This window comes from Lontra canadensis, unplaced genomic scaffold (assembly GCF_010015895.1).
Source record: "Lontra canadensis isolate GAN:19392208 unplaced genomic scaffold, GSC_riverotter_1.0 scaffold132, whole genome shotgun sequence".
NCBI lineage: Eukaryota > Metazoa > Chordata > Mammalia > Carnivora > Mustelidae > Lontra > Lontra canadensis.
The window spans coordinates 573747-586255 of record NW_022631126.1 but is presented as its reverse complement, the minus strand read 5'-3'; the positions used below and the strand labels follow the sequence as shown (position 1 = coordinate 586255).

Sequence of the window (12509 nt, the reverse complement as noted above, 5' to 3'; positions counted from 1 at the left end):
GCCCCGCGACTCCCGGCTTTGACTACAGTTGCGTCCGCAGACGCCCTGGGCCCCTCGCTCCGCCCCCAGAGGTTAATCAGACCGTACCATACCTTTATAGGGGTGTGGGCTATCGTGGGGTAGTCCTGCAGGGCGTGTCACAGTGTTTTGCCAGAAAAAGTAGGATTATACATGTTACTCTGAAGGTTGTTAGTTAGAATTATTCCCCTTTGTCTGTTAGAATCCTCCATAATCCCTGAAGAACTGTAGGAGTCCATCCATGATCCCCCCCTCCTTTCCACATTTGGTGCATTCCTCCGCGGTACGTAGGCGGGAGGCGTACATAAACCTCGACGCAGGAGGCGGGGCTGCTCAGTCCTCGAGGCGTCGGTGCTCTGTGGTGGTGGAATTTTGTTGCTTGTCGGCCTGTGCGCGCGTGCGCGGACATGGCCTCAAACGGTATGTAAGGGCGCGAGGCGGCGGTGGCGTGCCAGTCTGGGGCTTCGTTTCCTCTGAGCTGGGCTTTTGTTTTTCGGTGGGACCTGTGCGGCGATCGCGTGTAGGGTCTTCTCGCACCACTGGCGGGAAGCAGCGAGAGGGGTGGAACGGGGAGGCCCATGTCGCCATTTTGTTTCGCTCCTCTGGCGCTTTGCGCGGGGTAGGGGGGATCTTGCCTTCACAGTCCCTTTACTCGAGATGAGATTTGAAAGGAACGTTTCTGGGTGATTGGAAACGTGAGACACAGATGGGAATGCTCGGTTCCGAAGCCTTTTTTCCCCTCGTTCCTGGCCGCGAGCTCAGGCCTGCTTTGTCGCAGTGCTGCATCCGGGCACTCGCTGCGCGCACGCGCTCTTTTGGCCCCTCCCCCCTTTCTCGCGGCGCGAACCCCCTCCCGCCTCGTGTTAGTCCTGCTTTTTGTCGCGATACCCTCCGCCCGGGACTCTGCTGCGCGCGTCCGGTGTGGGCCTCGCCCCCGGGGTCCCTCGGGAAGGGGCGGGACCGCCTGGTTCCCGCCTTGGTTGCCACGCGGCCGGGGGCGGAGGCTCGGGATCAGGGCGGTGCGCCCGCTTAACGGTTTGGGGGAGCTCCTGGTGGGGGGTCGTCTAACGGACTTGGGACTGGTCCCGAGGGTTTTGCCGCCTAAATTTCCGCTTTCTGAGGTGGGACCGAAAGGAACGGCTGCCCGAGGCCACACCCTCTCCTGGTCCTTGGCCTTTTTCCTGCGGGGGAAGCGCTTCGTTTCCTGTACTGAGGAGATGGGTTGATCTGGTTGTTGGGCCTTCAGTAGGGCGATTTAAAAGCGCTTTCGCTACCTTAGCTTTGCCGAAACTCCCCACAGCCCCGGGGAAGGCAGGGTAGATGAGAAAGTGGAATCATTTGGAGATATGGGCTTGGGACTTGAGTACCAGTTGATTGGCCTTCCAAGGCGAACTGTTTGATGATCCCTGTCATTTGGATTCAAGAGAATTCTCTTGGCTACTTGGCTTTGCACTAAAAGCCCACTTTGCCATTCTCCAAGATGGGACAGAGGGTGAAGAATGGCCTCATTTGAGATATACCTATTCGTAAGGCCTTGGTTGAGAGAGTGGAGGCCACATCCACATGATTGCTGCCTCCAGCTTGCAGTAAAATGTCCCACTTAAGTTTGTGATGTTAGCTTGACTGTTAGTGATACCTTTCTACAGAGTGGGCAAGAAAATAAAATACGTGTAGATTTGTGGAGTTCCTGACATGAGTTAAATTTTCAGAAAATTGTAGATTTCTAACAAGATTCCATTGTTTTTTCCCCCAGTGGTAAGACTTACCGGTTTGTAAAAGTCTGGTTTTCCTTTCATCATTTCATTCCTTTCAATTTACTTGATTATGACCTGCCAGCCTGTCCTTCCTCTCACGAGGAAATTTTTGCCTTTCTTGCAACATAGTTGATATTATCTCCAGGCCCCAGGGCTTGAGTTAAGAAATTTAATTCTATTCGACTTTCAGGGATGGCTGAAGGTAATGTAATTGTGTTTTCTTTTGCAGACTATACCCAACAAGCAACCCAAAGGTGAGTGTCATTTCAGGGTTTCCAGTTTGTAGAGTAGCAAGGGGTGGCTAAGGTATCTTTTCCTGATTGAACCGTTATTCTTTTTTTCTAGCTATGGGGCCTACCCCACCCAGCCTGGGCAGGGCTATTCCCAGCAGAGCAATCAGCCCTATGGACAGCAGAGTTACAGTGGTTACGGCCAGTCAGACACTTCAGGCTACGGCCAGAGCAGCTATGGTTCTTCTTATGGACAGACCCAGAACAGTGAGTCTTTTTTAGTGGGCTACCCCGCCTCTTCCTGTTCTTTTTGAATGTAGCTTTTCTTAATTTTAAGCAGTGCTGAAATGTTGAAACTTTCTTTCTCTTCAATTAGTCTGTAACCCTTAAAAGTTTGTGGAGTCTGAATCTTTCCAAACACTTAATTGGTTCGTAATTCTGGTTCCTTTTATTTTTGACTTTTTAATCTTTCTGTTTATGTTCTCCTTTTCCCCATTTCCCCTCCACAATGAAATGTGGGGGAGAGTATTCCCTAATAGAGAGTTTTAGGCTTTTCATACAGGGAGGGGGTGATTTTCATTATGATGTTTGAATTTAGGCTACTATATATCGTGATGATACACAAGGGGTAGAATTTGCCCTTAGGTCCTGATATGTAAATAATGTGGGTTGTCGTGTTTGTACTACACATCTGTAAGCAGGTTAAAATTTTGTGAATGAATAGGACTTTCTTGGGTTATGATTAGTAGTGGTCCGGAAGACTGGCTTCGGGATAGGTGGGATGAGAATGGCACTAATTAATACTAATAAGTTAGTAGTAGCTTTACGGTGGAAGGGGAAGGGCATCTTCGACCAAGATATAAAAGATTCCCAAGCAGCTTTTAAAAGGCTGACTTTTCAAGTACGGGGAGCATTAGGATGTATATGTTTTCTTCAACCTGTTCTCTCGCTTTTCTCATAGTCTTTGTGACTTTTCTTTTCCTCATAGCAGGCTATGGCACTCAGTCAGCTCCCCAGGGATATGGCTCAACTGGTGGCTATGGCAGTAGCCAGAGTTCTCAGTCATCTTATGGGCAACAGTCCTCTTATCCTGGCTATGGCCAGCAGCCAGCTCCTAGCAGCACCTCGGGAAGGTAAGAAATTTTGAGGGGAAGGCTTGGAATGTGGTTAGGGCTGAATTGATAAGGAATGGTGTGTCAGCAACAGGAGCAATTAGGAGTAATTGTTGGGGGAGGGGGTAGGAATCTTTGAAATGGGGGTTGGGTACAGAGATGGGATGTGCCAAACATGAAGTTTTAGACCTGCTGGCATTATGATTCTGTTTTTTTTTTTTCTTTTTCCTTAGTTATGGTAGTGGTTCTCAGAGCAGCGGCTACGGGCAGCCCCAGAGTGGGGGCTATGGCCAGCAGTCTGGCTATAGTGGACAGCAGCAAGGCTATGGACAGCAGCAAAGCTCCTATAATCCCCCTCAAGGCTATGGACAGCAGAACCAGTACAACAGTAGCAGTGGAGGTGGTGGCGGAGGGGGTGGTGGAGGTGAGGGGTCTTCAGCTTTGTCTCATCTCTATTTTCTGTAGAGATTTATATACACTGCTTGGCCCCTTGCCCTAAAAGGTTCTTAAAATTTTTGCATTCTTGTTTCTCATCTGGCTTTATTTTCATTGTCTTACATCTTTTGGCAGTGTTTAATGGCAACGTGCATTTTTTTTCTTTAAAGAATCCTTTCTCTCCTGACAGGTAACTATGGCCAAGATCAGTCCTCCATGAGTGGTGGCGGCGGCGGTTATGGCAATCAGGACCAGAGTGGTGGTGGCGGTGGCTACGGGGGAGGCCAGCAGGACCGTGGGGGCCGTGGCCGGGGCGGTGGCGGTGGTTACAACCGTAGCAGCGGTGGCTATGAACCCAGAGGTCGTGGAGGTGGCCGTGGAGGCAGAGGCGGCATGGGGTAGGTGTTCTTGTGAGCTAGGGAGTAACTAACATCAGTGGGGAGTGTGGAGGGTTGCATGAATCTCCCTTGAAGCTCAGTTTCTTAGTGCATGGTTAGTTTTATTCTAGGGATCTATGAGGGTTTGGAGTTGGGGGCATTGGTGGTTTCTTTGTACATCCCCATTTTTTGGAGAGAATTTGGGAGCCTCAACTCATCACCCACACCTCTGAATAGAGATTTGAGTACTGACACTTGTATATCCAAAGAAAAGGGAAAAAATACATAAGGGTATATGGATTGGGAGTCATTGATATCCTAGGCAAGAAACACGGAAGTAAAGTCTACTTTTTCTGCAAAGGAAACTGATGATCCCACTCCTGGTAATAGGGAAACTTGTTACATTATTCCCATGTGTCCTCTAAAGGAGTTGTTAATGCTTAACCTGATGACTTCAGCTTCCAGGAGTTGGCTACTCTTCCCGTATTCTGTAGTCATTTGAATCCATGAGCTTGATTTGTAGTAATTTTGACTGGCAGTAATGATTTTGTGTGTGACTCGGTTTATGGGGCTGTCTGAAGTGTTGCAGACCTTTTGGACAAAATAACGCTTGACAGTGGTATCTGATCTATTTGCTCCACTGTCCCCTTCCCTGGTTACTTGTCCAGCTGGACCTTCTCTTTCTTCCCCTTCCCGCTGTAGTTGATTTTGAAGTAAAACCTTAGATTTGATGTTAAAGCATTGGTCAAATCTGTTGGTAAATATGATTGGAAGGACCCTCCTGTGTCTCCCTTTGAAAAGGGGGGGAATGTCAGTGTGTTAACTCCTTTTTTGGAAAAAGTAGGTTTTTTAAATGAGGTTGTATGTGGTAAGTATTCAGAGGTGGGTGGGGGCAATCTCAAAAACCGTACAAAAATAAGGAAAACTCTGTTGTGTGCGTGTGTTTAATGCAAAACTTTAAAAAGAAAAACAACTGTTATGTGACTGTTAACTTGCTCTGCATTTTATGTGCCACAGGTATGAAAGGTGACATTGCAAAATACTCCGCTCTTCTCGCAGTGTAGAAGGGGTGACCCCGGGGGTGGGGGGAGATCAAAAACAGCTCAGTAGTTAGGATAGGGCTTAGCTAAGTTTGTCTTGCTTTAAGGGGACATTGCCTTTGGTTTTGACTTTTTATGGAATGGGGTTGGGTCTGCTTGCTGCTTTCAAAGCAAAAACCACAAAAATGTGTTCAGGGCTACCCCAGCCTGGTGTGAAATGTCTTCTGGGTGAATTGGGGTAGGGTTTTTAAACCAACTACTGGGTTGTCAACCACTCACGACAAGAGGAATAAACATCTGCTACGTCGGAAGAACAACCAAGGAAAAATGGGTCATTTTTTTTTCCAGAGGAAATAGATACATAACCTTTTAAAAGCAAAATCCTTAAAAACTGTGTCTGAGAAATTGCACACGTGTGTGTGACATGCTCAAAGGTCAGACAAGGGGTGGTCAGGAAGGGGAATGTATTTTAGTAGCCACTTGTATCTTTTTCCCAAAACACCTACCCATGTTTGGGGAATGTTAAACAAAAACAAAAACAAAAAAAAACGCCCTTTTGTAGCCGTTGGAAGCTTCATGTCCTTTCTTCTAACTTGTCTTCTCCAGCGGAAGTGACCGTGGTGGCTTCAATAAATTTGGTGGTAAGTGAACAGAGTTTCCAAAATTCCCAACTCCCAGCAATGCTTTGTCTGATTGTTCATTTGCAGATGTCTTAGCGTGTTTTAAGTGTCAAAGGTTTTGAAGTGTCCAGAACCACCTCCAGAAAGGGGTGGGGTAGAATGCCACCTGCTGCCAGATGTGTGCTAAACCTGGAGGCAGGCGGGGTAAGACTCAGCAGTCGTCTGGTGCCAAATTGGTTTGACCCAGGTTAAAAAGAGGTGTTCAGTAGGCCTCTGACAGGAGTGTTGCCACCTCTGGCACTTAGTGATCACCATTACGAAAAACTGGAGAGTGTGTGCTGGAACACATGGTGCCAACTTGGCTTTAGGATCCTTTTGATCAGTGTGTCCAAGGTTAGAGTGTGTGTGTGTGTGTGTGTGTGTGTGTGTGTAACAACCTCCAAATGTTTTAATTCTGGAAGGGGGATGTGAAATGCTGTCCTGCCCTGAGGATGGTGAAGTTGGTATATATTATATATTAAATGCTGAATGGTGTCAATGCAATTTTACATATATGTGCTTAAACTCAACTAAGATGGGCAAATAGAAACTAGCTCTGGGAAGGAAGGTGTGGACTACTGTACTACAAGAAAGGTTTGGGAGCATGTGTGGCTCATGGGAAATAACCAGGTCTTAACAGCACAAACTGAATTCATGGAAAAATGGCAAATTTGAGAAGTCTCCCAGTAAGCTGGAACTTTTCTGGTTTGGTTAACTAACAAAAAGGTTTCTTGATTTGTCTCAACATTTTAAAGCCAAAGGCTCGGGTTCATGATTTAGGTGTCATTTGAGTGTGGGTACACTATATATGGTGGATTCAGATAAACTTTGGTCAAAGATGGTCTCTGGAAAAAAAATAGAGGCTGCATTATGGAAATAAGATTTCTGGTCTGTTCCCTGGGACATGCTTTAAAAATACAATAGTTATTATGTATGTTTTTTTATTTTCATGTGGTTGGGGAAACAACATGGTTTTAAGAATGGTTTGTAAAGATGAAATTAAAAATTGTTCCACAAGGGATAAGTGTCTTTGGTGTTAAAGTTTGGAGAAACTGGATGGATGCATATCACATTGCTGGTGGTGAGCCCATTTCTCTCTCGGGTGAGAGAATAGGGCCAAGCTATGAGTTGGTTTTGTTAACTACAATGGGTCTCCCTCCTGACCCCCCCCAGTCTGTGCTGAGGACATTTCCCAGCCTTAGCTGGGGGAGGCAGAATTTTCTGAAGTGTGGAGTTGTTCCTATGGGGATTCAAGTTACATACAGATCTTAAGAAAAGGGGCCTGTGTCTTCCCCAGCCCTGTCTAGGATTTTCTCTGGGTAGGCAACCCAGGACAGGGTTTGGATGAGGCTATGAGCACTTAACTGATAATTTTGCAAGAGTTTGAATTGGTGTTAATTTTTTCCTTATCTGTCTCTTCCTGTTGACTAACAGCTTCTCTTTCCTTATTTGTTTTTTTTTTTTTTCATGTCACTTAAGGCCCTCGGGACCAAGGATCACGTCATGACTCTGGTGAGTCCATAGGTGGAGTGAAAGAATAGCTAATGTGGTATTGGGACTTTTCTGGGCTGTTCTTTGACACTTGAAAAATCTGAAAAAGAGCAGGGGTAGAGGGGTGCCTAGGTGGCTCGGTTGTTAAACTGCCTTCTATTCAGGTCATGATCCAGGGTCGTGGCATCAGCCCCACATTGGGCTCCTTGCTCTGGGGTGGGGTGGGGGGAGTCTGCTTCTCCCTCGGCCTCTGCCTGCCATGCCCCATTTGTGTGCACTGTCTCTGTCAAATAAACACGTAGAGTCTTTAAAAAAGAAGAGGGGCGCCTGGGTGGCCCAGTCGGTTAAGCATCTGTCTTTAGCTTATGTCATGATCCCCTGGGGTCCTTGGTAGAACCCAGGGAGTTCATCTGGGAGTCTGCTGCTCCCTTGCCCTCTGCCTGCTCCTCTCCTTGAGTGTGTTCTTTGTCAGAATGAATGGATAAAATCTTAAAAAAAAAAAAAAAAAAAAAAGAACGGGTAGAGAAGGAAGAAAATGAAGGGAAGGGAGTTTAGGTGTAGTCCTAATCAATAGTGATTTTTTTTTTTTTAAAGATTTTATTTATTTATTTGACAGAGATCACAAGTAGGCAGAGAGGCAGGCAGAGAGAGGAGGAGGAGGCAGGCTCCCTGCTGAGCAGAGAGCCTGATATGGGGCTCAATCTGAGGACCCTGGGATCATGACCTGAGACGAAGGCAGAGGCCTTAACCCACTGAGCTACCCAGGCGCCCCTCAGTAGTGATCTTTAAATGAGTATCTGAAATATCTCCTCAGTGGTTTCTTTCCCCAGCAACTTAGTAGGTCTGGGAGGATCCTGATGATCTGTATTTCTAAAAAGTCCAAGGAGATGGTGATATATGTGTGTGTAGACCACGTTCTGGTACTGCTGATTTAAAGCAGTGGATTTTAAAAATGTGGATCATGACCAAACTAGTAAATGCAAAAGACCCCTAAAGGGAAGGATTTAGTCTCTTTTGGTTGTGTGTTGGATTTTAGTGTAAAAAAGGCTTCTTATCTTGGGTCTTCTTTTGAAAATCACAAACACTGGTGTACTTAGTGTGTGATCTTGCAGTGAACTCCTGAGCCCTGGGTTTCTTCTATGGATATTAACACATTTCAGGGGATAGTTAAAAATTTAAATTTGTGAAATGGCTTAGCATATAGCCACTTAAACAATAGAAGGGAAGTGGATTTTTTTTCCTTATTTGTCTTACCTTAAATCAGATTGGTTTCGGATTTTTTTTCCTTATTTGTCTTACCTTAAATCAGATTGGTTTCTTCAGAATTTTTTTCTTTGAAAGTTTAATATCTAGTATTAAAGTTGGGTTAAGAGTCACTGACTTGTTTTACCTTTGCTGGTTTTCTTCAAATTCACATTTTGTTTTTTTGTTTTTTGTTCAAGCAGAACAGGATAATTCAGACAACAACACCATCTTCGTGCAGGGCTTGGGCGAAAATGTTACAATTGAGTCTGTGGCTGATTACTTCAAGCAGATTGGTATTATTAAGGTACTGTAGAACATACTGGGTGCTTCTCTGTTGGTTCTGCAGGCTTTTAGATCTCACACATTAGTAAAAATAAAAAAGTCTTAAATGTTGTCCTCTCAACTTGTTGAGGAAAGAGTATTAGATGTTGCCATTTTCTAAAAGGAAAGCACACTTCACACAGAAAAGCGTAGTTGTTTTAAAAAAAAAAGGAGTGCCCTAAACTTTGTAGTTTTACTGGTAAACATAAAGTGAGAGATTGTTGTAATGACTTTAATTCAAGTTACATGTGAGATAGGAAACAGTAACCGGGAAGGGAGGAGTTGAAATATGGTTATGATAAACCTCAGGTTCTTGAGAAGGAAGGTGGAAGGTGGGTCGTCCCATCATCTAAGACTCATGTTATCTCATGTTGCTTTTTTCAGACAAATAAGAAAACAGGACAGCCCATGATTAATCTGTACACAGACAGGGAAACTGGCAAGCTGAAGGGAGAGGCAACAGTGTCGTTTGATGACCCACCATCTGCTAAAGCAGCTATTGACTGGTTTGATGGTATGTATGAGGAGGCTGGGGGTGGGGGGTGTGGTGGGATAGGGCAACTAGCCTTGGGAACCAGGTTACATTTTGAAGTTTCCTTTTATGTCTCCCAATACTTTCTGTCTGCTCCTTTAGTGTATATACACTTGACCATAACACAGGTTTAGGGCTGCCCGACCCCTGTGCAGTTAACAAATCTGTATATAACTTGACTTACTCAAAACTCAAATCATTTGCCTCCTTTTGACTGGAAGCCTTAGTAATTAGTTGATAAACACATACTTTGTGTATTGATTATTGAACTTAAGACAGGTATAAAGAGAAAATTCATTTAATGTACTGTGCTGTTTGAAAAAACTCTGCATGTAAGTTCTAACCCATGTTCAAGGGTAAGCTGTTGTCTTTGGTTTATATGTCATCTGATTGTAAATCTTTATAGGAAGGTGTAGTCTTGGATTGTACTAAACTTGGTTTTGGATCCACAAGTCTTTTTTTTTTTTTTTTTTAAAGATTTTATTTATTTATTTGACAGAGATCACAAGTAGGCAGACAGGCAGGCAGAGAGAGAGAGAGAGAGAGAGAGAGAGGAGGAAGCAGGCTTTCCACTGAGCAGAGAGCCCGATGCCGGGCTCAATCCCAGGACCCGGGGATCATGACCTGAGCCGAAGGCAGAGGCTTTAACCCACTGAGCCACCCAGGCACCCCTGGGTCCACAAGTCTTAATAAAAGGTCTCTTTTTATATCTTTACTTCATTAGGTAAAGAATTCTCTGGGAATCCTATCAAGGTCTCATTTGCTACTCGGCGAGCAGACTTCAATCGGGGCGGTGGCAATGGTCGTGGAGGCCGAGGGCGAGGAGGTGAGCTTCTTGCTGCTGGTATAAAGAGGTGATGGGTAGAGTAAGGAGAGGGAAAGGAGGTTAGGCTAATCAAACTTGGAAGGGAAGCAGACCCATATTTCTGTCTTTACTAGGACCTATGGGCCGTGGAGGCTACGGAGGTGGTGGCAGTGGTGGCGGTGGCCGGGGAGGATTCCCTAGTGGAGGTGGTGGTGGCGGCGGCCAGCAGCGAGCTGGTGACTGGAAGTGTCCTAATCCGTAAGTGAAACTTTTTTTTCTTAGTCCTGTAAATGTGTGCCATTTGATACTAGAGTTGGGATGTTTTCTAGACAAAAGTCAAGGTCACAGCGAGGGGGATGGATTTGGCTGAGAGCTTACCTAATTAAGGTTGTTACAGTGGGAAAGATACTGGACTGGGTTCGGTAATCTGTAGTTTTTGTTCCTGGTTCTGCTCCTGAGAAGCTTTTTTTTGCCTTTTTGAGGCCCTTGTTTCTTCACTGTTCTAAGGTCACTGGACTCTTTTCCTAATTCTTGGTCTTGTTTACTCCCACCCTTCCAAACTAATTTTCTGTCTTTTTTCTCAGTATATGTGAGAACATGAACTTCTCCTGGAGGAATGAATGCAACCAGTGTAAGGCCCCTAAACCAGATGGCCCAGGAGGGGGACCAGGAGGCTCTCATATGGGTAAGAAGGGACAGAGCTGATGATGAGGAGTTGGGATCACAAAGCCTCCCCACCCCCATGAAGATTATTTATTATAGGCGGGGGGTAGGGGAAGCAAGCCAACTCCACGCTTAGTGTCTATGCTCACTGTGGAGCTTGAAGCAAGGCTCAGTCCCATAACCTTGCCTGACCTGAGCTAAAACCAAAAGTCAGATGCTTTTAACTGGCTGGGCCACCCAGGTGCCCCAGAAAGCCCTTAACTTTAAGCAGGGAGGTTACAGGAAATGTAGGAAGGATTTGGGGGGCATGTGGTCTGTCATATTTCTTTTGTCCTAGGGGGTAACTATGGAGATGATCGTCGTGGTGGAAGAGGAGGCTATGATCGGGGCGGCTACCGAGGCCGAGGCGGGGACCGTGGGGGCTTCCGAGGGGGCCGGGGTGGTGGGGACAGAGGTGGCTTTGGCCCTGGCAAGATGGACTCCAGGTAAGACTCTAAATTAAATGAGGGCTTGACTGGAAATTTGTTAAACCAAAGTGGGGAGGGAGCGAGGGAGGGTGAGAGAATTACCTAGGGGAACTAATCTGTAGATGGACGTTTACATTCTTTACTTGTAAAGGTGAGACCTTTCTTGGGAGAGGGTTAGCAGGGAAAGATGGGATTTTTGGGGGTTTGGTGAGAGAATTACCTAGGGGAACTAATCTGTAGATGGACGTTTACATTCTTTACTTGTAAAGGTGAGACCTTTCTTGGGAGAGGGTTAGCAGGGAAAGATGGGATTTTTGGGGGTTTGGTGGATGGAGAGGTTGGCAACTCAGACCTAATAGATACTCTTTTTTGCAGGGGTGAGCACAGACAGGATCGCAGGGAGAGGCCGTATTAGCTTGGCTCCTGAGGTTCTGCAACAGCTTTTCTTCTTGTACCCAGTGTTACCCTCATTATTTTGTAACCTTCCAACTCCTGATCACCCACGGGTTTTTTTGTGTCGGACTATGTAATTGTAACCGTACCTCTGGTTCCCATTAAAAACCATCGTTTTAGTTAAACTTTTTTCCTCTTCCCCCTCTTCACTCCACTGGAGGATTGATATCTGGGTCAGGAATGTGGGGAGTTTTTATCTTTCAGATGGTCCTGCCTAGCAGGAACTGGAATAATTTGTTTCTGCTTAGCAGGAACTGGAATAAAGTGTTTGATACTTGGTCCAGGCGAGAAAAAGTCAAGTGGCATCTTTGAAAGTAGAGATTAAAACTTTTTTCTAATGGCAGAAATTGGATGTGTGAATGGGGTAAGTGAAGAACATGTGGTGTCATGACTGTGGCCCCGTATGTTCAGCTGTGTGCGAGTTTGTCTTTTACCACATTTATTTACATGCTGGTCTTAGCTTACTATTCTATCGGTTTGTTTTACCCTTTTTAAGGTTCTCGGCTCTTTTGACACTTTTCTAAGGGTGGGGCTCAAATAAATTAGATTGGCTTTTGGGGCAGTATTCAGATTGACAGTTTTCAGATTAGTCAGCACCTAGCTAGCTAAATTGGATCTTTGGGACCTTTAGGATGGAGTGTGTACCTGTTTCATGGCAGAGGTTCTGTTGCCTCAGGAGACAGGAGAGGCAGGAGATGGAGTGCATGGGTATTTGGCTCTCAGAATCAGAAGATGGTAGAGCCAAGATTGAGGCCTAGTCTTAGGAATTAATTTTCATTCCTTAGCATTTGGTTCTGAGATCACTGTTCTTAAAGGAGTCAAAATGCAATCTCAAAACCTTCATTTGCTTAGGTCTTTTTTTCTTTTTTAAAGATTTTTTTTTTTTTAATTTGACAGATCACAAGTA

At 45.4% G+C, this 12509-nt stretch overlaps 1 protein-coding gene across 5 annotated transcripts; it reads left to right on the top strand.

The window, feature by feature from the left end:
* Positions 1-349: 349 nt before the first annotated feature.
* Positions 350-11887, top strand: FUS (FUS RNA binding protein). Of its 5 annotated transcripts, none has more exons than XM_032842770.1 (15): positions 350-438; positions 2002-2026; positions 2118-2269; positions 2994-3135; positions 3348-3538; positions 3740-3947; positions 5573-5607; positions 7105-7137; positions 8562-8665; positions 9067-9196; positions 9939-10040; positions 10154-10277; positions 10604-10704; positions 11020-11167; positions 11525-11887. In XM_032842770.1, the coding sequence occupies exons 1-15, from the start codon at positions 426-428 to the stop codon at positions 11562-11564; spliced, it is 1548 nt and encodes a 515-aa protein (XP_032698661.1). In that variant the 5' UTR covers positions 350-425; the 3' UTR covers positions 11565-11887. The 5 variants fall into 5 exon arrangements, with proteins under 5 accessions (XP_032698661.1, XP_032698660.1, XP_032698663.1 ...); XM_032842769.1 differs by having other exon boundaries at positions 8559-8665; XM_032842772.1 differs by having other exon boundaries at positions 2991-3135; positions 3348-3514; positions 8559-8665.
* The last annotated feature ends 622 nt before the right edge of the window (positions 11888-12509 follow it).

Coding starts and splice junctions, on each gene's coding strand:
- FUS (XM_032842767.1), top strand. Junction 8,666..9,066: donor AGCAGATTGGTATTATTAAG/GTACTGTAGAAC, acceptor TGCTTTTTTCAG/ACAAATAAGAAAACAGGACA. Junction 10,278..10,603: donor GACTGGAAGTGTCCTAATCC/GTAAGTGAAACT, acceptor CTTTTTTCTCAG/TATATGTGAGAACATGAACT.